This window comes from Cricetulus griseus, chromosome 2, assembly GCF_003668045.3.
Source record: "Cricetulus griseus strain 17A/GY chromosome 2, alternate assembly CriGri-PICRH-1.0, whole genome shotgun sequence".
Taxonomy (NCBI): Eukaryota; Metazoa; Chordata; class Mammalia; order Rodentia; family Cricetidae; genus Cricetulus; species Cricetulus griseus.
The window spans coordinates 198,146,982-198,170,126 of NC_048595.1; the positions used below are offsets into that span (position 1 = coordinate 198,146,982).

Below are 23,145 nucleotides of genomic sequence, written 5' to 3' on the forward strand. Positions count from 1 at the left end.
GGAGGCGCGTCCCGGGGACAGCTGGAGGCAACTAAACGCTGACGTTTCAAAGCTTGAAAGCTGCGTGTTTTGTTGGATTTGGAGGAGCAGAGAGAGGGGGTCCCTGGAACCCAGAAGGCTGGGCGACGACGCTCCGAGCCTGGGGCAGCAAATGTCAAGATTCGGGGGAGGGGCCTCGGCGGGGAGCTTGGATGCCGGCCCCGGAGAGGGTGGAGAGAGAGGTCAGGAGTTTGGGGCGAGAAGAGGGCGGACTTCTTCAGCAACTTACTATTCCGTCTGCAACTTGCTTCTAGGCCTGCTCTCTCCCTCCCCGCCCCCTGATGCTTCCTTAATCACAATTTTTAAAGTGCAAAGAAATCCTGCTAGCTAGAGGTTTTGCATTCGGCGTGCAACTTCCTCCGAGTGTGAGCGCGCTGGCAGCCGGGGAGGGAGTGGTGGGGGTTGAACTTGGCAGGCGGCGCCTCCTGCTGCTGCCGCCGCCGCCGCCGCCTCCTCTTCTCAGACTCGGGGAAGAGGGTGGGGGACGGTCGGGGCGCGGGGGAGGGTGGGTTCTGCTTTGCAACTTCTCCCGGTGGTGCGAGCGAGCGAGCGAGCGTGCGAGCGCGCGCACGGCGGCTGCAGACGGGGCCGCCCAGACGATGCGGGGGTGGGGGACCTGCCTGCACGCGAGTCCCCCCCGGGCTCACAGTACGTATGCGTTGACCCTCTCCTCTGCCCTTCCCTCCCCAAGTCTCCCCAGAGGGCGTGTCTGCTGTCCGGCCCCGACAGGGGGCCGAGGCGCTGCTGCACCGTTTCCGTGCCATCCCGTAGCCCCTCTGCTAGTGTGACACACTTCGCGCAACTCGGCGGCTGGCGGGCACGGACCACCCCTGCGGCTCGGCCCGCTGCCTGTCACCCTCGGGGGCTCTGGCGGCGGACCCACGGGGCGGGTTCCCGAGCGGTTCCAAGCCGCGCAGCTGGGCGGGGGCGGGAAGGAGCCAGGGAGAAGAGAAACTAAAGAAACTCGCTTTCCCTCCCTGGCCAGGTCGGCACCCGCCGCTGCCGCACTTTTTCTGTTTGCTCGGGTGGGGAAAGGCTATGCCGGGGAGCCGCGGGCTTGCAGGCGCCGTCGGGGCCGGGCCGGCGGGGCCCGCACGCCGGGCCAGGGGGCGAGGGCCGCGGGCGCCCTTGCAGTTGCCGCCAGTCACCAACAGGTTGCACCGTTCCCCGCGGCCGCCGCGCGGCCCCTCGGGCGGGGAGCGGCCAGGGGTGGAGTGGGAGCGCGTGTGTGCGAGTGTGTGCGCGCCGTGGCGCCGCCTCCGCCCGCCCCTCGCTCGGTCCCGCTCGCCTGCCGCGGCCGGGCGGCCCTTTCGCGTGTCCGCGCTCCCCCCCCACCCCCCTCCACCTCCGCCTCCTCCATTTTGCGAGCTCGAGTCAGTGCCTGGAGCCCGAGTCGCCGCCCGCCCGTCGGGGACGGATTCTAAGTGGGTGGAACGAGACGCCGCAGCCCGGCGGCGCGGCGCCGGGACGGGGGACGCGCGCGGGAGACGGGAACGGCGCGGGGCACGGCTTGTCAGCCAGGAACGGGCGACTTTCCGCGCTAGGGGGCTCTCCCCTCCCCCATGGAAAAGAGGGGGCGACTGTTGACTTCCTTCTCCGTGACACGCGCGCCTCCCGCGTCCGCACGCCGACTTGTTTATCTGGCTGCGGTGGGAGCCGCGGCGGGCGGGCGGGCGAGCGCACGGGTGCCGAGGTGAGCGGGGGCTGGGCAGCGGGCGCCCGCGCTGAGGTGAGCCGGGCTGGCCGCGCTCCCCGAGGGGCTCGGCAGCCGGGGCGGCGGGACTTGGCAAACTTTTGTCAGCCCTGGGGTTGGGGGTGGAGGCTGGCGAGGGCAGGGTGACGGTGACGAAAGGGCCTCGGCGGTGACAGCGCCGGCGCTTCCTCTCCCCGCACCGCCATCCCTGGCCCGGCGCGCTGCCCCGCGGTGGAGCCTCGCGCGCCCCGGCGGGAATCTGGCGTCCTTTTTGGTTTTGCTTTTGCGGCAAGCCGTCCGGTCTTGGCTGTCCTCGGGGGGCCGCCCGGACAGCCGCTCTTCCCCGGGGAAGGCAGAGCGGCGCCGGTGTGCGAGCCGCGGGCTCAGGGCGAGCGGCTGCCGGCTGCGGGCTGCGGGCTGGTGGGGTGGATTGGGGCTCGCAGCCTGCAGCCCAGACTTCGCCCGCCCGGCCTTATCTGCTAGAAGTGGGCGTGCCGCAGAGAACTCAACAGGTCTGGACACATTTCTCCCTTCACCTCGCACCTTTCTCCCTCCTTCTCCCCCCACCCCCACCCCTCCGACGGCTTGTGCACTGACTTTGGGGCACGATTTCGCGCCCGACTTTTCTGAGTGGTCCCTTTTTAGAAAGGAACCCTCCCTAGCCGCAGTTTGGGGCTTTTTTGTTGTTGTTGTTTTGTGTTTTTGTGGGTTTTGTTTTGTTTTTTTGTTTTGTTTTTGTGCAGCGATTTTTGACAAGTTCTACTTTGAGGTGGAAGGCTTGATCATCAGCCCGGTCTTACCACTTAAGACCTGACTAATGTCCCAGGGTTATTTACAGTTTTAAGTGGGGGGATAAATGACACATAAGGGAGCATCTCATTTTATGAAGTGTCGTTATGGTTTTGGGCTTGAAAGGTGGCTGTCAAAAGAGCAGGTGTGAAAATTGATTAGGGACCGTTTGGTATCTCATGTTTAGAGATCCTTATCAGATTATGGCGTCTGGGGGTCTGATAGAGAAGCCAAGTACAGGAAGATTTCTAGGGCAGGTCCCACCCTCTCCACCTTCCTCGCATTCCCCTTTCAGTGAAGATGGTCATACTTCTTAGTGTCTTGGTACAGGAAAAGTTTGCCGTTTTATGGGAGGGAATCCCAAATATACTTAGTTGTAGTCTTGTCAACCTCTTAAAACATTATGTTTATTAATAATATACTAGCGATCTGGAGAAATTCAATTTAAATAAGGGAAGGTTGAAAACTGCAGAGAAAATTATTCTGAGCGTTCTCTTGGATGGGTTTTATTTGAATTTATATGTAATCTCACAGTCCAGTTTTTCTGTTTTCCCAAGTATTTCCATATTTGGAAAGAAAGAAATCTTAAATGGTGAGGTAAAATATTTTGCGTTGAGTACATTAAGCAACATTAGAAAGAAACATAACTCGGTTAATTTTGGTGTTAGGAGTTTTGATAAGTTCTGCTCTGTTTAACTATTTAAATAAGTTAAAACTGTAGTGAAGAAGCCAGTACAAATTCTACTCTGCTTTTTAAAATATACATTTTAGGCTATATACAGTATATGTCATTTCTTATATCTAACGTCTGAAGGTAGATGCTACTGAGCAGGCACATCTGGTTGGAAATGGACTTTAAAAATAAGAGCATTTCCCTAGCCTATCACAAAATAAGCAGAACAGCACTGCTTATTTTTTTCAAATAAAATGTGCATAATTCTCCAGGAGGTTGTGCCTTGAAAGGGTTAGGTGTGGGAGGATTGGCACAAGGTGAAATTGTGAATTATGAGGTGCAAACAATTATACCGTAGCATTTATTAAATGTTTTATGTATTGATTTCCAGAAAGGCAATAACTCTTGATTGACAAAGGGTTGCAATTTTGAAGATCATGCTTTTTAAAAAAAGTTAAATACTTTGATATCAACTTGAACCTTTAGAATAATCATGTATAATAAATTACAATTCCTGTGGTTGCCAAAGCTACACATTTAGTGAGCAGGATAAACAGTCAAATTCCAATCAATTCAGTATAACTTTGTCCTTGCAAATGATCTGCCTTGTGCTTTTTAAATGTAGAACTCTGTATGGGAGCAGGGGATATAAGCTTTATTTTAGAATATGGAAACTATTCTTCTGATAATGGAGACTTTGATTTAGGAGTTACCTAAAGGGTTCATTTAATAGGCTGTCTCTCACTAATCGGATCAGAGATAATGTGATTTTATAGCTTATTATGTCCTCTTTTTTTTGTAGTTAATATTTGCCAATGGACTCCAAAGAATCCTTAGCCCCTTCTGGTAGAGAAGTCCCTAGCAGTTTTGTCCGTGAGAGGGGGAACTTGATGGACTTTCATAAAAGCCTGAGGGGAGGAGCTACCGTGAAGCTTTCTGCATCTTCGTCCTCACTGGCTGCTGCTTCTCAGAAGGATTCCAAGCAGCAGAGGCTTCTCCTTGATTTTCCAAAAGGCTCAACTAGCAATGCGCAGCAGCCAGATTTGTCCAAAGCCGTGTCACTGTCCATGGGACTGTATATGGGAGAGACAGAAACAAAAGTGATGGGAAATGACTTGGGATACCCACAGCAGGGCCAAATTAGCCTTTCCTCTGGGGAGACAGACTTTCGGCTTCTGGAAGAAAGTATTGAAAACCTCAATAGGTCAACCAGTGTTCCAGAGAATCCCAAGAGTTCAGCATCTGCTACTGGGCATGCTGCCCCTACAGAGAAGGAGTTTCCCAAAACTCATTCTGATGCATCTTCAGAACAGCAAAATCTTAAAAGCCAGACTGGCACCAACGGTGGCAATGTGAAATTGTATACAGCAGACCAAAGCACCTTTGACATCTTGCAGGATTTGGAGTTTTCTGCTGGGTCCCCAGGTAAAGAGACAAATGTGAGTCCCTGGAGGTCAGACCTGTTGATAGATGAGAACTTGCTTTCTCCTTTGGCAGGAGATGATGATCCATTCCTTTTGGAAGGAGATGCAAATGAGGACTGTAAGCCTTTTGTTTTACCGGACACTAAACCTAAAATTAAGGATACTGGAGATCCGATCTTACCAAGCCCCAGCAGTGTGACGCTGCCCCAGGTGAAAACAGAAAAAGATGATTTCATTGAACTTTGCACCCCTGGGGTAATTAAGCAAGAGAAACTGGGCCCAGTTTATTGTCAGTCAGGCTTTTCTGGGACAAATATAATGGCTAATAAAATATCTGCCATTTCTGTTCATGGCGTGAGTACCTCTGGAGGACAGATGTACCACTATGACATGAACTCAGCATCCCTTTCTGAGGAGCAGGATCAGAAGCCTGTTTTTAATGTCATTCCACCAATTCCTGTTGGTTCTGAAAACTGGAATAGGTGCCAAGGATCTGGAGAGGATAACCTGGCTTCCCTGGGGACAATGAACTTCCCAGGCCGATCGGTGTTTTCTAATGGCTATTCCAGGTAAGTTAATGCTCTTCTGTTTCATAAGAATGATGTGCTTCGGATAGTTTGATCATTTTAAAACTCATTTATCAGATTGTGTTTTCTAGAGATTTGTATTCTTTTCCAATATCTGAGTAGAAATGGTCTTTTGAAAGTAGAAAATCTAAAGGACTCACCTGTGCAGAAACACTTTGGGTGTTTGATTAAATAGTAATAGTTTCTCACTGATCAGTATTGAAGATTTTATGTGAAAATTTTAAATCAGAATTGTTCAGTAACAAGTATTTTAAGTAAAGCTAACATGAAGTCAAGAAAATATGATATCTAGTCATATAATACATTTATTGTGAATATTAGTTTAGCTGCTTTAGAATACATTATTACAAGAATTGGTTACCAAAGTTAAAAGTTGCTTTGCTATCTGTGTCCTGTGTGGAGTGTTACCTTTCAATTAAAGGGTTAAGAATTGGAAATAGTAACACTGAGCCCTATTATTCCACCTGAACCTTCTGAGGTACTCACCTATTAATGCATTGAGTAGCCTAAGGTAGATAATTGGCGCCTGCTTACCAGCCTCTCCTTAGGAACTGGTGCATGATACTTTCATATGCTACTGCAGATACTCCGGTACATAACTCATGATGAGAATTTTCAGGGTTCAGTTAGTAAGCACCCTGTATGTCTTCTTTTTTTCTCAGTAAATTATACGTATACTGACATTTATGTCTGTCATCACAAAGGTCTGTTAGAATTAAATTGCTGGAAAAAAAACAAAACAAAACAAAAACCTTGTAAGTTAAGATAAATTTACTGGCAGGCTTAGGTTCTGTACCTTGTACCCTCATCTTCAATTCATGTAAATGTTAGCTTGTTTATCTATTTTAGGTGTGAAAGAAAAGAAATGTGGGCTGTAGTTATACAAGGCTGATTACTAGGGGTTCGTTTTGTTTTTAGGAAAACAGAGTCCTTTCTTCCTTTCTTTGTAGTCCTGTCAACTTTTTCTTACCTATTAGTGATTTTCACTGTTTGTATTTGTCCTTTGAGAGGATTTTATTTAAAACTCATAGAAAGAACGTTTTCAATGTAGTCTTTCACTGAGCTACATCCTTACAACTCTTTAATGTTCCTTTTCTCTGAAGGTTATCTTGACTTTGACATACAAAAAGGCATCTCTTTCCTCCATGTGTAGGATGCTTATATTGGAGAAAAATTAGATTTAGACTATGATATATTTTTCTAAACAATTTAATTATAGCTTATCAAGAGGGGGGAAAAATCACCTTTGTTCTTGTTTAGCCTAACAGATGGGTAGTTACTATTTGTACTGACTATTAGTAGTGACTACTAATCTACTACTCAAAAACTAGTCTCTAATGTTGGGGAAAACTACTGAAGCATTTCAACTTTCTTTTCTGAATTAGGGGTTACAGATATTTCTAACAAAGAAATTTAAATAGTTTCTTACTGTATAAACTATGTTTTTCAATTGTTAAGAGATGTGTTGTGTTTTAAATTTTCCAATCTTAAGTTTTTGACAATAGGTTTCGTGTCATTGACTTTCATAAAAAAGTAATTAAAGTTGATTTGATTATCTATAGAGAACTATTAAATTGATTTATAAACATGTGATTACATAAGGAAAAACAATATATTTAGGAAATTCTCTGCCCTGAAAGCCATCATAAGCTTTTCACTTTTTATTATAAGAAAAAATAATGGAACCAAACAACTTGCATGCGGTATGAATTTTCATTAAGATATAAAAATCTGGGATATGAACAATAATTCTTACCCTTAAATCATTAAGTAATTTTAGTGCTTTAACTTTTATACTTACTTAATGACATATAAAACGTTATGTTTTTGTTGAGCCTCTGCCTTTACAAAGGTAGGCAGAGCTATGATGATGTGGCACCTCAGAGGTTCTTTTCATGTCCGGGAAGTGATTAATTTTACACTGACATATGATTTGGATTTTAATCACTGGTGTCTTTTAGCACAGTAGATTACCCTAACGGGTCATGAGCAGTGCTTCAAGCTTAGCACTGGGAACTGTGATTACACAGAACCAAAATTCACCCAAGTAAATTGGGACAATGTTTCCTTTCTGACCATTGTTGAATTCTTCTATTGTTTCCAAGCAGTAGCCTTGGCAGAACTAAAATTGGTTGCCCTCTATATATGATGCATGGTGGTTGCCAAACATTAGCTATGATCAGTGACCCTGAGTCATCAGCCACTAAGTCAACATGCTGAGGCAACAGCTTGATGGAATACTCTATGACTTTAGACAGAAAATAGTAATACCACTAGTAAAATTGCTTGGATTTTTTTAAAAGCCTGCTTTCTAATTTGAATTTTTTAATAACTAAAATATTTTCCCCAAGAATGTTGATTTAAAACTATTTCATATTATATTTGGGGAGAAGGTAATTTCTACAAATATATCAGTTCCCCATGACATCAGGTTAGCACATTAAATTGTAAAGTTATGAATATCATGATTAAGATTTTTTTGTTTGTTTCTAAGGTTTAAGTTCTTTGGTGGTGAAGCAAGGTAAGGGTTACTGATGCTTAGATCCATTCTTAGTAAAATGAACTTCCAGTTCTAACAGGACACTTTAAAATTCAGTGAGCTTAACATAAGTGTAATCCAAGCAGGCATGCGTCTGCATAATTTGATTTTCTTCCCCCAAGTTTCACCTCAGCATTAAATTGTGTACATTGCGGAAAATAAGTGGAGAGAATTAAAGGGTTTTCAGCAGAATTAGAGGTTTTAGGAATATTGTTGAAATTTTTGCAAGTTGACCCTTTCCTTAAAGGTAGGGTGGTTAGAGAAAAAGTATAGTGCAAGATAGACTTTATAAACTTCCTGGAGTATAGGGTTTTGGTAATGGATATTTAGTGATACTACTAAAACTTAAGGAGACTTAGACATCTCTCTTTATTGCTCATATCTGTGTCAACTTTTATACAAGTAATAAAATTGAAAAATTGTAGGAACATAGGCTGAGTGGGACATATTTTGTCACTCTCTTACTTTGCTTATTAACAACAGGCTAGATGTTTTTCTGAGGAGACAGAACATAAAGGAAAGAGTAAGTAGGTTTATTTGGCCACAATTAGCCTTCTCTTTTGATAGGTACTTGTTTGATGTCTTATCTTTTTCCTTGCCTTCCAAAGATGTTGACAGTGGGTGTTTCCTCGGCATTTTGAGATTACTGTTTCTTGATATCCATTTATGTAAGATGATTTCTGGATGTGATTTGCTTTGGAGCATATATGCATATATGTTGTTACCTTTATGGCAGAATCACTTCCTCTTTTAGAGATCAGTATGATTGATTTTAAGAGAAATTTTAGCAATTGTGTACTCAGGTGTATCAATTTAGTATGGAATGACTAATACAGAAATGTGTAACAAGCCATTAGTCAGCTCTTAATGAAATTCTTGTAATACTTCCTTGGCTAATCCCTGTAGATTTTAATTGACAATTTAACTTGTATTCATAATATTATTTCTATCTACTTCTGCTACAGATACTTTCTTTGACCATTTCTCATATATTACTAATATTTATGTATTTTATGACTTAAGCATACTTTGCACAAATGTGGATGAAATGCATGTTGTAGCAGATAAATTAGTAAGAAGGTAAAGATCGCTTTAGGGGCCTTTTGAGGTTTTACTGAGGAGAGATTGTATCAAATGGTATCTTTTCCATAAGCACCAGTGTGGAAGACAGCTTCTAAATTCTTAGTGAGTTATGTAAGTCTCCATAAACTCCAGCCTGGTTGTATTAGGAAGCTTCATTTATATTTCAGATAGGCCTGGAGCATATTTCTTCAAATACATTTTTTTCTTTAATGGTTGTACATAATTTTTTGTTGTTGTTTTCTAGGTCTTACTCTGTAAGTAAATTTAACAGGCATAATAGGTTCATGTTGAGTAATATTTACTGTTCTGAAGCCATCTTGGTAATATTTTTGTCAAAAGTAATTGTTTAATACAGTATAAATAGTTGTCAAATTAATAAGCATTTGTTTATATTGCTGAGATATACAGAAAATAAATTGGTGAATCCCATTGTATAACAAATTTCTAAGGATGGTTTAATGGATTAAACTACAACCAAAAAAAAAAATTAATAAATCCTGGGTCAATCATTACTTTCTCTAGCTTCATTTAGCCAACTGCCTTCATTTCCTTCTACCTTGGCATTGTATTTTTCAAGTTCTTCTAAGGGGAACTTAACATTTTACAACAAATCTCTAAAGTGTTTCCTTCCTTCCTTCTGAATTGTGTGATCATTTCTATGCCAGATGACATTTGGGTGTCCTTTTTTATTTTACATATTGTAGCTAGTGACTTCAACCCCCACTCCCATACATACACTGTGGAGAAGGGTCGAAGTAACAGAAGCAGAAGTAACAGAGGCATGGAATAGGGGGAGAAACTTAGAATTTCAAGGACGATTCCAGACACCAACCATTTGGATCAACAGCGAATCTTGAAATGTTGCCAAGGGAGTGCACATGTCAGCACTCCAGTACTATAGTACTACAGTAGTGATGCTCTGGTGTGAGGGGCAGGGAGGAGCAGAGTAATGTCTCACTTAGGTTGTTTCTTACAAAGCTTTACTACCAGAATAAGGACAAAATTTACATCGTACTTTTATTTCTGCCAAGATTAATTTCATATTTATCCCATTTTAATTTAAGCTGTTATTAAAGAAAATCTAATGATTTGAACTAGTTGAAATAATCATGGTACCTTATGTTGCTACAAACATTTCATATTTCATAGTGTACTTTGCAAATAAATTATCAACTGACTCGAGTACAATTCTTTCTGTTATCTGTTTTTGTTGTTGTTTTTGGCTAGGATATTGAGTAAATTAGGCAAATATACAACATAAATTATTAGATTCTGTAAGCTCTAGATAGCCACTTAAACTATTTATATTGCATTAGAGTCCTTAAAACTAATTATTCTGAATGAAAATGAGTCGTTGCTTAATTTAATCTCTAAGCCAATTTAAATATTAATAGCGAGTATCTTGATTGAACTATGTGCTTAAACATTCTTATTTACAGTAACCCAGCTATTAGTTTTAAGTACTTCAGAATAGTTTCTTCATTTTAGCAGTCTTTAACAAGATTATAGTGTCTGTAATGCAATGTATTTAATAAGGTACCTCTTAGTAAAGAATTTTTTCCATTCACATCTGAGGTATAATATACATACATATGCATATATTTGTATATATATGTAAGGAGGGGGGAAAGGTTGAATTGTATGACTTATGTTTACACATTACTTTCCCTCAAATTTTTTTTTGTGACTAGTTTGAGAGTGTAATTAGTAGACAGTTTTTTTAAACTTAGAAGCTTATAGTTTATTATCATTTTTTTCCTTTTTTTTTTTTTTTGGTTTTTCGAGACAGAGTTTCTCTTTGTAGCTTTGGAGCCTATCCTGGCACTCGCTCTGGAGACCAGGTTGGCCTCGAACTCACAGAGGTCTGCCTGCCTCTGCCTCCCGAGTGCTGGGATTAAAGGTGTGTGCCACCAACGCCCAGCCATCATTTTTATTTTAAATAATAAATTAGCCTTTATTCTAGCTTATTTCATAAGTTTCCATAATAATATTTAGCCATGACTATTGTGAAAGTATATTTGATAGCCACATTTTGAAAGATCTTGTGAAATGATGCCCGGTTTAGTTCATGATTTATTTTTTCATGTTGGGGCAATACTTATGACCCATGTTTGTCATGTGAAGAGCAATGATTTACTTGTTTGTTATGGACACTGTTTTATGTTGTCATCATATTTTGTTTTGTTTTATAATTGCAAATTTAGGCTTCCTTAATTTTAGTATGTAAAATTTGGTGTGTCATGCCCCACCCCCATTCCTACCGAGTAATTTGATTTGTATGTTTGGTAACAAATAATGGTAGAAAAAAAAATCTGCATTCTAAGGCTAAACTGAACCAAGCTATGATTCTTGTTAACTGTGTTTTGAAATTAAAGATACTTTCTCTGCGTCAAATCATTATCAAAACACCATTGGGTCTGTGTATCAGTGTAAAATTCTGCAATTCTCTTACCTATTTGTTGAGGTAAGAACTTTGGAGTAGGTCATGGTACTAAAGACATCTTCTTGACATTTCCCTTGATATTATCAAGTACAAGACCAAAATGAACTTAGATTTGTATTTTTATAAGATAAAGGTTTATAGCATATAAAATGTAAATATTGTTGTAGTTGAACCCAAAAAGTGGGCCCTTGACTTCTCAGAGATTGTTTTATGTGTTAGGTAAGAGATTATCTATTCCCACTCATGACTAGTATTTAGGGAAAGACCACACACTACATTAGTTGTTGAACCACCTTATTGGTGGCTATCTAAGCCTTAGCATTCAGCTAAGCTCTAGAATTCTAAAAACAGTAACCAATTGACCTAATACTCAACAGTGACTTCATAAGTCACTGATCCTTTCTATCCTATGTATTTTGTTAGTATTTTCTCTGGTGACTAAACACTGGTTACTTGGCAGCACTTTGCTACATACACTATGCTACAGTTTATGCTCTACAATCCTCAGACATTCATCTCAGTTAACATCTTAATTCTTTGACATTCTTTATTCTACTTGTTATATGAAGTTTCTGAGTCTGTCAGGATCCATGTAGGACAAAAGCAGCTGTTACCTGAATTTTACAAGTGGGAAATTTAAGATATTTAAGGGGGAAAAAAAAGAAGAAGAAACCTTAATACTGATCTGAAAGGAATTGGTTTATATTTGATGTGTTAGGAATTCCTCAATGATCTTTAATACTAATTGTCTACCAACATTGAATCTTAAAACACAATATAAAGGAGAAATATGGCCAAGCCTCTGCTGTATATGTATATGTGTAGTCACTTTCCTTCGAGTTTCATTTAGAGTACCTAGCATTCCTACTTGATAAACTATGTAGATGCCTGGCTATCAATGGTTCAGCAGGTACAAAGGGCTTGGGTGCAAACCTAGTACCTGAGTTTGATCACAGAACCCACATAAAGGTGGAAAATGAGAATCTGTTCCACAGAGTTGTCCTCTGACCCTTACAGGTGTGTTGTGGCAACCTCCCATTCATGCACATACAGATATACAATAAAAATAGTTATAACTAAAAACTTAAAAGAATTCATAAATGTGAGTTGAGTTTGTCAATTAAAAAAACACTTAGTAAAATGCAAGGTGGCAATTTCTCTGGCAATCTGCTCATCTTAAACCAGGATGACCCTCATTTGCTAACAGTTAAGGTATTCGCTGAGAACATTTTTAGTGCCTACTCTGTGCATTTCCTCAAAGGGTCATGAATCCATTTTATCTAGACTCCTGTATTTAAAGCTCAGATAATTAACTTGTTTTTCAAAGTTTTGTTTTGTTGTGTAAAGAGAGTACCTCCATCAAGTAACCATTTTCCATGAATTTTATTACGTTAAGTATACTATCTTAAATTTAGTAGCTGTACTGATAACGTAAACCACATTATTGATAAATAGGAGGCTGTCCTCTTTCCAGGTAATCATGCATGCAAAGATGGCTTGTTATTGAGAAGCTTTCAATTTTAAGAATCATAAATCCTAACACATTTTCTAGGTTCATAAATTTGGGAGGATTAAAAATCTTGAATAAAGACAGCTATTAACTTTTTTCTTTGATGGTTAAAAGGCTGCAATAAGGGCTGGAGAGAAGGCTCAGCAGTTAAGGGCACTGGTCTTGCAGAGGACCTGCATTCTATACCCAGAACTTACATCATGCAGCTTACAACTGCCTATACATCCAGTTTCAGTGGTATCTGACACCTCTGGTGTCTTCACATGTACACTTACCCCATACACATGCATGTAATCAGAAATAAAATAAAATAACCTTTTAAAAATTTCACTAAAACAAATTTTATATACACATATATGTATACACGCATACACACCTGTGTGTGTTCATGTGTATTGCCAAATACAGGGGAAAAAATTAAATGACAATTTAAATTGATATATCATTGTAAAACCTGAGTTTTACAAATAGGAATATTGAAAAAGTTTAATTACAACATTATGTGAAACATCTCATCTGGAATCCAGCTGAGTTTATGAAGGACAAAATATGAGAGTAGAATAGATACTTAAAAAATATTTCCCCCAAATAGAAACCCAGAATCAATGTTTTTATTTGTAAGCCTTCACCCTAAGGGGCTGTGTTGTTACTGCTCTTTTTGTTTCTTTGAAGCTATCATGAGTCACCTTGTAAACCATAAAAGGAAACTGAACTCATTAAACTGTAGTACTACATCAGTATTCTTAATCAGAAAATATATTTATTCCTTAGCTTGAAATGAATCACTTTTGGGAATTTAACCTGTCTCTGGTTATAATACTTGTTTCTTTTGAGGATTATTTAAAAGCATTCAGCTAGGGTGTTCTCTCCCCCTCCTCCTCCTCGGTCTCCCCTCTCTCTCCCTCTATAAAATAGACTCTTATTGAAAAAAGGCTGCCCCCAGACTTGCCTCCTCTTCCCCCATGCCAGGTCTTACAGGTACTTCTATAGACTAAGTCTTTAGTGTGCTTCACTGGTACTGCCCTCAAGCAGGTGGTACTCGGTGATTAAGTCCTGAATTGTGTCTTTTTTTAAGTTATAAAGGAATTTATGTAAACAGCTTACATATTTGTTTTTTAATATAGTGGAGAAAAAGTAAAGGTTACTTCTTAGCTTGTTCTCCCCTCTCCCTCCCTCCCCCCCTTGTGTTTATTTTATGTTCAAGAAAGAAGGGCCTATCTTTGGCTTGGACTTGAAAGGAATTTGGTGATTCTAGATATGGAGTAAATACAGTGTGAATTCCTACAGTAATTTCCAAAGTACTTGAGGTTCTCATTCCAGCTCCTCCACGTCCTGAAGAATTAACCATTTGACTGTCACTATGGTAACAAGTGCACTAAAGTTATTTATACTAATAAAATAGTCTCAGTAACAGGTTCAATATGAAATTCAAATATTTTTACTTTTAAACTTCAAAATCTAAAAAAGGAAACATCGGGTTTTACTGACAGCTATTTAAGAACTTGAGGTTTTTTTTTCCTCAAGTCCTAGTTTTATTTACTTTTCTGTTTATTGTTGGCCAAATGTTAAGATGAGTAGATCTTGATCTTGGCCTTTGAAATCATGACACATGCAAAACCATTCAGGTAGCATGTCTGTTGTATAAGCATTGTGTTAGGACTGAGATTTGTTTTTGTTTTTGTTTTTGTTTTTGTTTTTTTTTTTTTTGAGAGAACGTCTTTCTTGAGAATAGCCCAAGAACTTTTTAATAACTGTATTCAAACAAGCTATTTTTTTAAAATACTATTCTTCCTGAAAACATGATGTCAGTTTGCCATGGCCAAGAAAGGGAGATAAAGAGCCATCATCATGGTGTGGCAGATGTGACAGTTTTGAAGTCTCTGGGCACTAGAGATTTATAATCTAAGGAGACATGTTAAAGAAGAGGGAAAATATGCATAGAATCTCTAATCTGACTTACTGAGGACAAATGACCACTTAATAGATAGTGACATTAAACAGAGCCACGGTACTCTAATAATACCACAAACATATTCCAGAGAGAAAATAAGGAAGTCAGAAGGAAAAGTTAGAAAGCTGTGAAAAAATAAAATGAAAACTTAAAATTTCTGTCTGCTGACTGGCTGGCTTATTTCGGTATGTCTCAGCTTCTGCATGGGCACCGGGAAGCCTGGTGATGTCATTATGTTGGCAAAAAGAAGAGCTACAAAGACATATTATAGGAAGCAAATTCTTGAGGGGGTGTCTACTAGAGGATCACAGAGGTCTTCCAGTAGCACTTACAGCAGCAAATACCTGTTGAGTTGGGCATTGGGCACGAGTATGCAGCTGCAGTGACGACAATGATCAGAGCCTGCTGGAGAACAGAGTGGTGACCTTTATACCTGCTCCACCTCCCTCCCAATTTGTTTTTAAGGGTTTAACTGAAGAAGTCTTAGCACCTTCATGGAGAAGGAGTGGGTGGAGGCAGCTGTGTGGACAAATGGGAATGGAGAGTCCACACAGCTATTTGGAATAAGAAAAGGGGTAAGAAAGTGTGCTAGGAAAGGGAAGAAAACTGGAACAAGTTCTATTTGTTAGGACAGACATAAGTCACTATAAGATAAAGTAGCATCACCACAGTATTACCCTCACACCGTGCTTTGCGGATGGAGGGAACAGGGCGCTCATTGTAGCTCATTTCCTAGTTTAAGACTGAATTTCTTAGACCATATGGGATATCTCCATATTCTCTAAAAGGAATACGATTGTCTTTTAGGTCCCCTGGCACATGATCTAGGCCTGGGGAAGTTTTGTTTGAAATATTTTACCCAAGAATCCACATACTTGCTTGTCTTCTTTTATTTAGGTCACACTTAGATGTCACTTGCACATGAGAGACTTCTGTCTCTATCTGAAGTTACACCATCTTTCACATATTTCCTTTCCCTTTGACACACTTATGAATCTTTATGTCCTCTGTATTATAAGCATGCTCTACTCCTATATCCCAACATCTAGAAGAGTGTAGGACATCATAAGTCCTTAACAAATATATGTGGAATATATGAATAAGAAACTTGGTATGTAAATCAAGAAGAATGGGTATGTATGGGTCATACTTCAATCTCAAAAAAATCTGTCTTAATACAGAATGATGCAAATAAAGTATACACAAGTAAAATGCTGTTAATTGTTATCAGTTGTTAAATTTCCTCTAAAGCTTTAAGTTAGATTGATGCTTGCAGTTTCTTAGAAGAACTCAGATACATTTATCCCTTAACCAATTAGGGCAGTCAAGGCTTATAAATGTTTTTGAGGGTTTTTGGTTTAGATGGTTGAATTTTTACTATATAATTTGTCACAGAACTTTACAGTTATTATTTTTTCTGATCTATCTTAATCCTGTCTGCTTCTGCTCTCTCCCTCTACTGCTTCCTGGCTCCTTTCCCCAATACACTTCCCAAGTCCTCTAATTTATGAAAACAAGTTAGAACTTCCCTTATGTGCATGGCTATCAGGAGTTAAGTCTCCTGTTAAGAACAGGTCATTCTAGCAGATGGGTCAAATGTACACTCTTACTCACTTACCTAGAAAATTAGGCATGACATAATGTTTTGTTTTTTCAAACAGGACAAGACTCTGGAAGGCATGCAGAAAGCAGCCCCCCTCCCCTCCCAGACTCCCAGTGACTAGCTGGAGAATTAAGAGACAAAAATCATACAATGGGGCAAAGAGGAAGTATTTCATGATGCTACATCAACTTGGGCTAAAGAGAGGGTACAGAGCTTTATAGTTACCTGAGTGGTTGCTGTTGAGTCCAGTTCTTAATACTGCACATGTTCTCAAAACTTAAGTCCTAATGGATCAGCAAAACAAGAGATTAGTTTATAGTTTTAAAAAACCTTTCAATTTGGAATATAGGTTAAAACATCAAAATAGATAATAACATCCTTCTAAGACCATGGAAACTGAGATGCATTGAGAGTATGACCCAGGGAGGAGTTTAGTTCCTGTTCCCGAGAAGCTAACCCAATAGGGAAAAACTGACAACCTCCCTTCAAACTTTGATTATTCTTATCAGTAGGGGCCTAACTGTTTCCCTAGTTGTCCCTTTTCTTTCTTTGATCCATTCTTCAGCTAACTACCAGATTATCTTCCCAGAACACTGTTTTTAATATTATGCCCCTAATCAAGATGCCAGATGATACATAGTAAGCCTTCCCTAGTTTCTCTTGCAAGTACAAGTGGAATATAGAGGTCACCTCTGCATTGGCTCTGTAGACAGAGCTTCCTGTCCCTTCCTGGTCCTGCTGCCTTTCAGTCTCAAGTAAACACACTCAGGCTTATATTAATCACAAACTGTTTGGCTTATGGCTCAGGCTTCTTATTGACTAGCTCTCTCCTAATTATTAACACATTTCTATTAATCTTTGTATCTCCACATTGTCTTGGCTTACTGGAGAATGGCAACACATCCTATCTTCCCAGTAGCTACCACTAACTCTCGAGTAGCTCTTCCCAGGTTTCTCCTGGTCTGCTAGCCCCGCCTAAACTCCTGGCTACATCCTGCCTGCCCACTGGCTCAAACAGCTTTATTCACCAACCAGTAAGAGAAACATATATTTACAGCATACAGAAGGACATCCCCATCAGCCTCTTTGTAAATATTTAGCAAATGTCTCATCAAGGTTTAATTTTTAATGGGGTTATTTATTTTGGTATATTATAACAAAAATAGTAAACTCCCACTTTACACCTCTTTCTTCCTCTCTTGCTTGTAAGTAGACACATACAAGCCATTATGGTTTTTTATGCTGTTAAATAAAAGTAGATCATCATCTACCCATTTCTCTGCAGCTTGCTTTTTTATTTAACAAATATACTCTGGATATACAGATCAACATATGTGGACCCCATTCTTTTTAATAATTGTACAATGTTCTGTTCAGGTTGTTTGATGATTTTTGCCAGTGTAGACTTTCTGATGCCTCCCTGTTAATCAAAGATTAGATTCCAAAACTGGGTTACAGTCAGAGTTCTGTGTAATTAAAATCTTAAGAGATGTATCCAACTAATATTGTTTTCTGTGTAGGCCAGGCTGCCATTAAACTCTTGATTTTCTGTCTCAACCTCCCTTCCTTGCACTAGGCTTGCAGATGTATGCCATTACACTAGATTCCAATTTAAGCTTACCACAGTGATGAGGAAGCAAATGGCATGGGTTTGCCTTAAATATATTTTATTCCTTTTAGGGAAAATTGGAATTCTAAGAATCACTAACAGTACAACAAACAGCACCCATATTGAGTACTTCCTGTTTGTGAGCTCCAGTTTTCATGGTTGCAAAATTGACTGCATGATTAGTGCTGTGGGTGTGCGCCTCCGGTTAGTGTTCCAGTTCCATTGTATTTTTCAATGAAGATTGTGGACCATTTTGGTTAGAGCTTACTCTGCCCAGAACTAAAGAGAAAATCCAAGACTCCTAGCCTGGGAGGTGATAAACTAACCACCACTGAACGCTTGTGGGCAAACTGATCCCACTGCTTCTTTATCTGTATTTAAAGGAAAATGAATAGATGGCTATTTGTGTGTCAATGAGTACCTTCCAGTCTTCATCAGTATGCCCAGTACACAAATCACTAAGGAGTGTTCTATCACTGTTGTGGACCATGGAATTCTAGCTGGAGCTAGCCTTGGTTTCTAATTATTTCATCTGAAACTGAGACCTGGTGCAGTTAGTATCATATTGTGGGTCAGACTTCCTAGGCATGAACCTTGATCAAATTGATAACCCATAAACCCTCAGTTTCTTCACTTTTAAAATGGGCACAAGGAGATACTGCTGGTGAACCATGCAGTGCATTCTGGCAGTTAGACAGCACTCAGGAAACAGTGTTTATTCTTAGCGATGTGCTTTAAGATTAGAGATTGTCTACTATTTAAATGCTGCACCAGCCCTCTCCCCAATTGTATCATGTCACTGTTCACAAGGGAGTCTTACTTTAAAAGTAAGTTTTAACTTTAAAAGTAAATATTATAGTTAAGCAGTTGGAGACTTTAATTTCTGGTAGTGTTGTCAGACTTGTGTTTTAAATTCATTTGAAGGGGAACTGAAAGAAAATGTATGTGTGATAGATGTTTTGTTAAAAGGGGTGCTTCCTGTCTGACTCCCCATTTTACTAGTTCTATCCTCTCACTCTTCCACATAAGTTATGGAGAGTCACTATCACTTGACCCTCTCAGGAACTAGGAACTAGAGGGGAGGTAAATTAGAATAAGTCTGAAGAAGAGCAAAGCCTCTCAGCACAAATTCTTAGACTATTTGAAATAAGTTTACTGCCTGTTATTTTTATATCTTCAGTTTCTTCTTAAAGAGAATGATTCTTTGAAAGTCTTATAATACTGCCTCATTAAATGATGGTTTGAATTTTTCCCTATACTTCAGTATAAATTAAATTCCACAATTTAAAAAGATACTTTCCTGGGGGATTAGTGGTTGAGAAAACTTGCTGTTCTTGCAGAAGATCACACTTTTGCTTCTCAGCAACCATATAGTGGCTCACACAAAAAATAAGCCATTATTTCCTGATGTAGGTTTTTAAATATGTGACTGTCCTTGTTATTGCCTACATTTATTACACATACTGAAACATTTTCAAAGTTCTGGGTAGACTGGACTATGTTTCAGCCTTATTCTGATAAGTCAAAGATTTGACATTCTCTTTTAGTATCAAGTTTTTCCATTGTTGGAGCTTTTCAGAAGTAACCTTTTGTTTACTCTGTTGCTCAAGTGAATTTGTCTGATAAATTTTATAAGTTAATATTTGTGCTGTAAGAAAGAATCTAAAAACATAGTGGCTTTCACATAGTATTCATTTATTATTATTTATGGATCTTCAGGTTAGCTGATCAGTTCTGATCTCAGCTGATCTTAGCTGGATTTAGTCAGTGTAGGTCAGTAGTATGATTTGCTTTAGCAGTAAATAGCAACTGTCAGCCCACTTGCCTGAGATGTTTGAAATAGTAGAATGTTCAAAGAGCCAGAAGAAGCAGATAAAAATGAATTTTAGACTTTAACAACTCAGTGTCAACCACATTTGGGTGGTTGCTGTTGGTTGGAAGAAAACCTCAGAATCTGGATTGAGGAGATGGAAGAGCTTTTGTAAAATGATGCTGCAAAGAGGAATGCCAAAAAGAGGGGTACACTTTTTGGTTGTTTGGTTTCATTTCTTCCCAATTTGTTACAATAGTTATAGGATTTAGTTGCATATTTTAAAAAAAAAAGGCCCAAAAAACTCTCCCCAAAAACGTCATTCTTTAGTTTATGACAATCTAATTGTTCATGAAAGTTTCCTGAAGTGAAAAGCAAATCATTGATCAAAAGGGTAAAAGGGCTTAGAAGTTATATACTAACAGAAGTTCAAAGTCCGCCTTTATCATGATTCAGAGCCCTATCCTGCTTGTTACATAATCTTCCTGTTGGGCATCAAAAGTGGCTGACTGAACTGAACCTCAGATTTTCTGTGTACTTAAAAAGGGAAGCAAGGCAAGTATCTACCAAGTCCTTTTAAACTATTGAGTTTATTCCTGGAAACCTGTTGCCCACATTCCATTCAAGGTAGAGACTTGGTGGCCTCATTGTATAAAAGGGAAGAGCATATATGTCAGGGATGGAAGAGGAATATCTGACCAATTTTGACCGCAGAAGGAAGTGACCATTGGTGGATATTGTATAAGAAAAGATGTTAGAGACACATACTAAAAGGTATAAACCCAGTGTCTCCTTAGTGTAGGGTTCTGTATAATTCATAGGATGTGAGTTGTAATATTAACACAATCCACATGTAGAATTTTGTTTTTCAAAAGAATTCTGGTCCCTTTTAGACACAATAGATATGTGCCTTAATACCATAATTGGGAATTATCACCTATTAAAAAAAAAACAAATAGGTATTATGTAAGACAGGAAAGATAATACAACACATGACTAGTTGATAGTTAATTGTCTTTAAATGTTTCAAAGAGCCATCTAAGCATGAAATGGCATGGATTTCTATTCCATGTATTACAGATAATTGTCATATTGCGTGGGGACTAAACATTTAAATCCCTTCATCCTTAAACAGGGATGAAAAAAGAAAGTGAAACCCAAACCCAGCCAGGCAATGGTAGTGCATGCCTTCAATACCAGCACTTGGAGGCAGAGGCAGGTGAATCTCTGAGTTCCAGGCCAGCCTGGTCTGCAGAACTAAACACAGGACAGCAAGGGCTACACAGAGAAAACCTATCTTGAAAACAACAACAACAAAACATCAAAGGGGGGGGGAACCCATACAGAATAAAACTGAGTTAATGTAATGTGGGTAAAGTTCCAGATATCTCAGAATCTGGACTCATAAATGGTGAGCTTTTAAAGCCTTATTCAGGACATCAGGATAGGTACCAGGTAAATACTCTCAAATGAATCCAAACTGTACTGAGTCTCTTGGTGTTACCTCTCTGTGAACACAGACATGTCAACTGACTTTCTGTACGTTAGTCACTTTAATTATACAATATTGTAAGGAAAGAAAATTTTGTTATCATTTTTGACTAATGACAGTGTTCCATTGTACATGAGTGTTGTATAAGAGCCCTTACTTACGAGAGTTAAACCAGCTTGAATAGATTTCAGTCTTTACTTTTTTGAATAAATTTCCCAGTTTAGTGGTTAGAAGGACCGTGTTCATCCATTAGTCAAGGGAAACATCAGCTATTCCAAGTATTTCAGAACCAAGGACATTTTCCCGAAACAAACTATACTAATTTCATATGAGTGCATTTTTGTTGTTGTTTTAATCCTACAGGAGACTGCTGAGGAAAGAGTCTTAATTTGGAAAGAACTGTTAATTGGGAAAAAAAAAGAAAATCTGAAAGACAAGTAGGGGTCAGTACTCTAAAATGGAGGGTCATAAAAATAACGTTCTGTGCTAGATGCCAAAGAATCTACAAGACAGATCATATTTTTTCCCGGTCTCATAGGGCTTACATCTGTCTAGGGGGTCATTGTTTCTGATTACTAAATAATTACAAAATATAGTGGACTTGGTGTCATAATGAGAAACTAGTATAAGAAGAGGGACAGTGTATCTTCAGATGGTTCTTCCTTATGCAGATTAGCTTTTCTATTTCTCCTGGGTCAACTCTCATCTGAGACAAGAAATATTATTTCCTTAGATGCCCTGATGCATGGCCAGAACAGCTTGTACAATCTGCCTTGATAAATCATGACCCCCACACATAGATCTTGGTACCTACTTTTGTAGGAGGGCACTTCCCTCAAAAACCTTCTGTGTTTTGGTGGCCAGTTTTAAGTTGTTTTGTTTTTAGAAGCAAGGTCTTACTGTGTAGCCCTGGCTATCTAGGAACTAGCTGTATAGACCACAATAGCTTTGAACTCACAGAATTCCCTCCTGAGTGCTGGAACTAAAGGCGTGCAACACCATGCCCATCTCAGTGGCCAGTTGTTTTGTTTTAAACAGGTGATTTCTGCCTTATCATTAGAAGGTAAAAGCTTAATACTAAGGGAAGTTCTGTTTTAATGAATGACACAAATAAAGCAATGTCATCATAATGAGTGATTTTTAGGTATTAGCAAGAACCCACTTTGTACTTGAGATTAGACCTCCTACTTCACATGTGTTTCATCTGTGGAGCAACAGATCTCTTGTTTTTGTTTTTGGGTTTTTTTTTTTTTTCTATCCCTACTGTTGATCCCCAGTCATCTGCTGCCCCTTTTCTATACCATGATTTCCATAAGTCACTTAAGGATAATGTGAATTCTGTGAATTCTTCAAGGTTTTTTTTTTTTTTCTTCTCTCTCTCTTGCTTTCCTCATTCCCATTCAAGAGTTGCAAATTTGCAGAGGTAAAGCTCCGGAATGTATTTTTAGAATCTCCTCAGAAAATTTGGATGACCAACTACACTTGGAACCATAATTGTAAAGGACAAAGAAGGTGCCAATAAATTCTAGTGCCTATGATGTGATTCCAAGATTTGCAACCTTCATAACAAAAAGGAGAAGCTTGCAATTGCAAAACAATCCCTGTCCCTAGTTATTTAAGAATAAAGACCAAAGCAGCTGGGCTAATGGGTTCTTGCTCTTTAAGGGAGGCCAGCATTATTGGCTTGCTTTTGTCTTGATAATCTGCCAAGATCCTGAGTCAACAGAGACACATAAAGAGACACGTAAAGACAATAGGTATGATGGAATGATTCCTGTACACGAAGGAAGGGGACTGCTTTATTGCTATTTTTACATGATAATTTTAAAAATATGACTACCTATGCAATTAGCCCTTTAAGATGGTCATCTTTCTGTGTCAGAAGAAATTATTTTTTCTT

The 23,145-nt window shown here is 39.6% G+C and overlaps 1 protein-coding gene across 7 annotated transcripts in view; it reads left to right on the forward strand.

Annotated features, from left to right (window-relative positions):
- The first annotated feature begins 267 nt into the window (after nucleotides 1–267).
- Nucleotides 268–23,145, forward strand: part of Nr3c1 (nuclear receptor subfamily 3 group C member 1) — a 95,668-nt gene continuing 72,790 nt past the window's right edge. For 2 of the 7 annotated variants that reach the window (XM_027398006.2, XM_027398012.2), the window contains exons 1-2: nucleotides 549–687; nucleotides 3,997–5,187. In XM_027398006.2, coding sequence (XP_027253807.1) covers nucleotides 4,010–5,187 — 1,178 coding nt within the window. In that variant the 5' untranslated portion in view covers nucleotides 549–687; nucleotides 3,997–4,009. Of the gene's footprint in view, nucleotides 405–548; nucleotides 688–886; nucleotides 1,025–1,348; nucleotides 1,464–1,594; nucleotides 1,733–1,929; nucleotides 2,245–3,996; nucleotides 5,188–23,145 lie in introns of those variants that run through there. The other 5 variants (XM_027398010.2, XM_027398009.2, XM_027398011.2 and 2 more) reach the window with 5 other exon arrangements.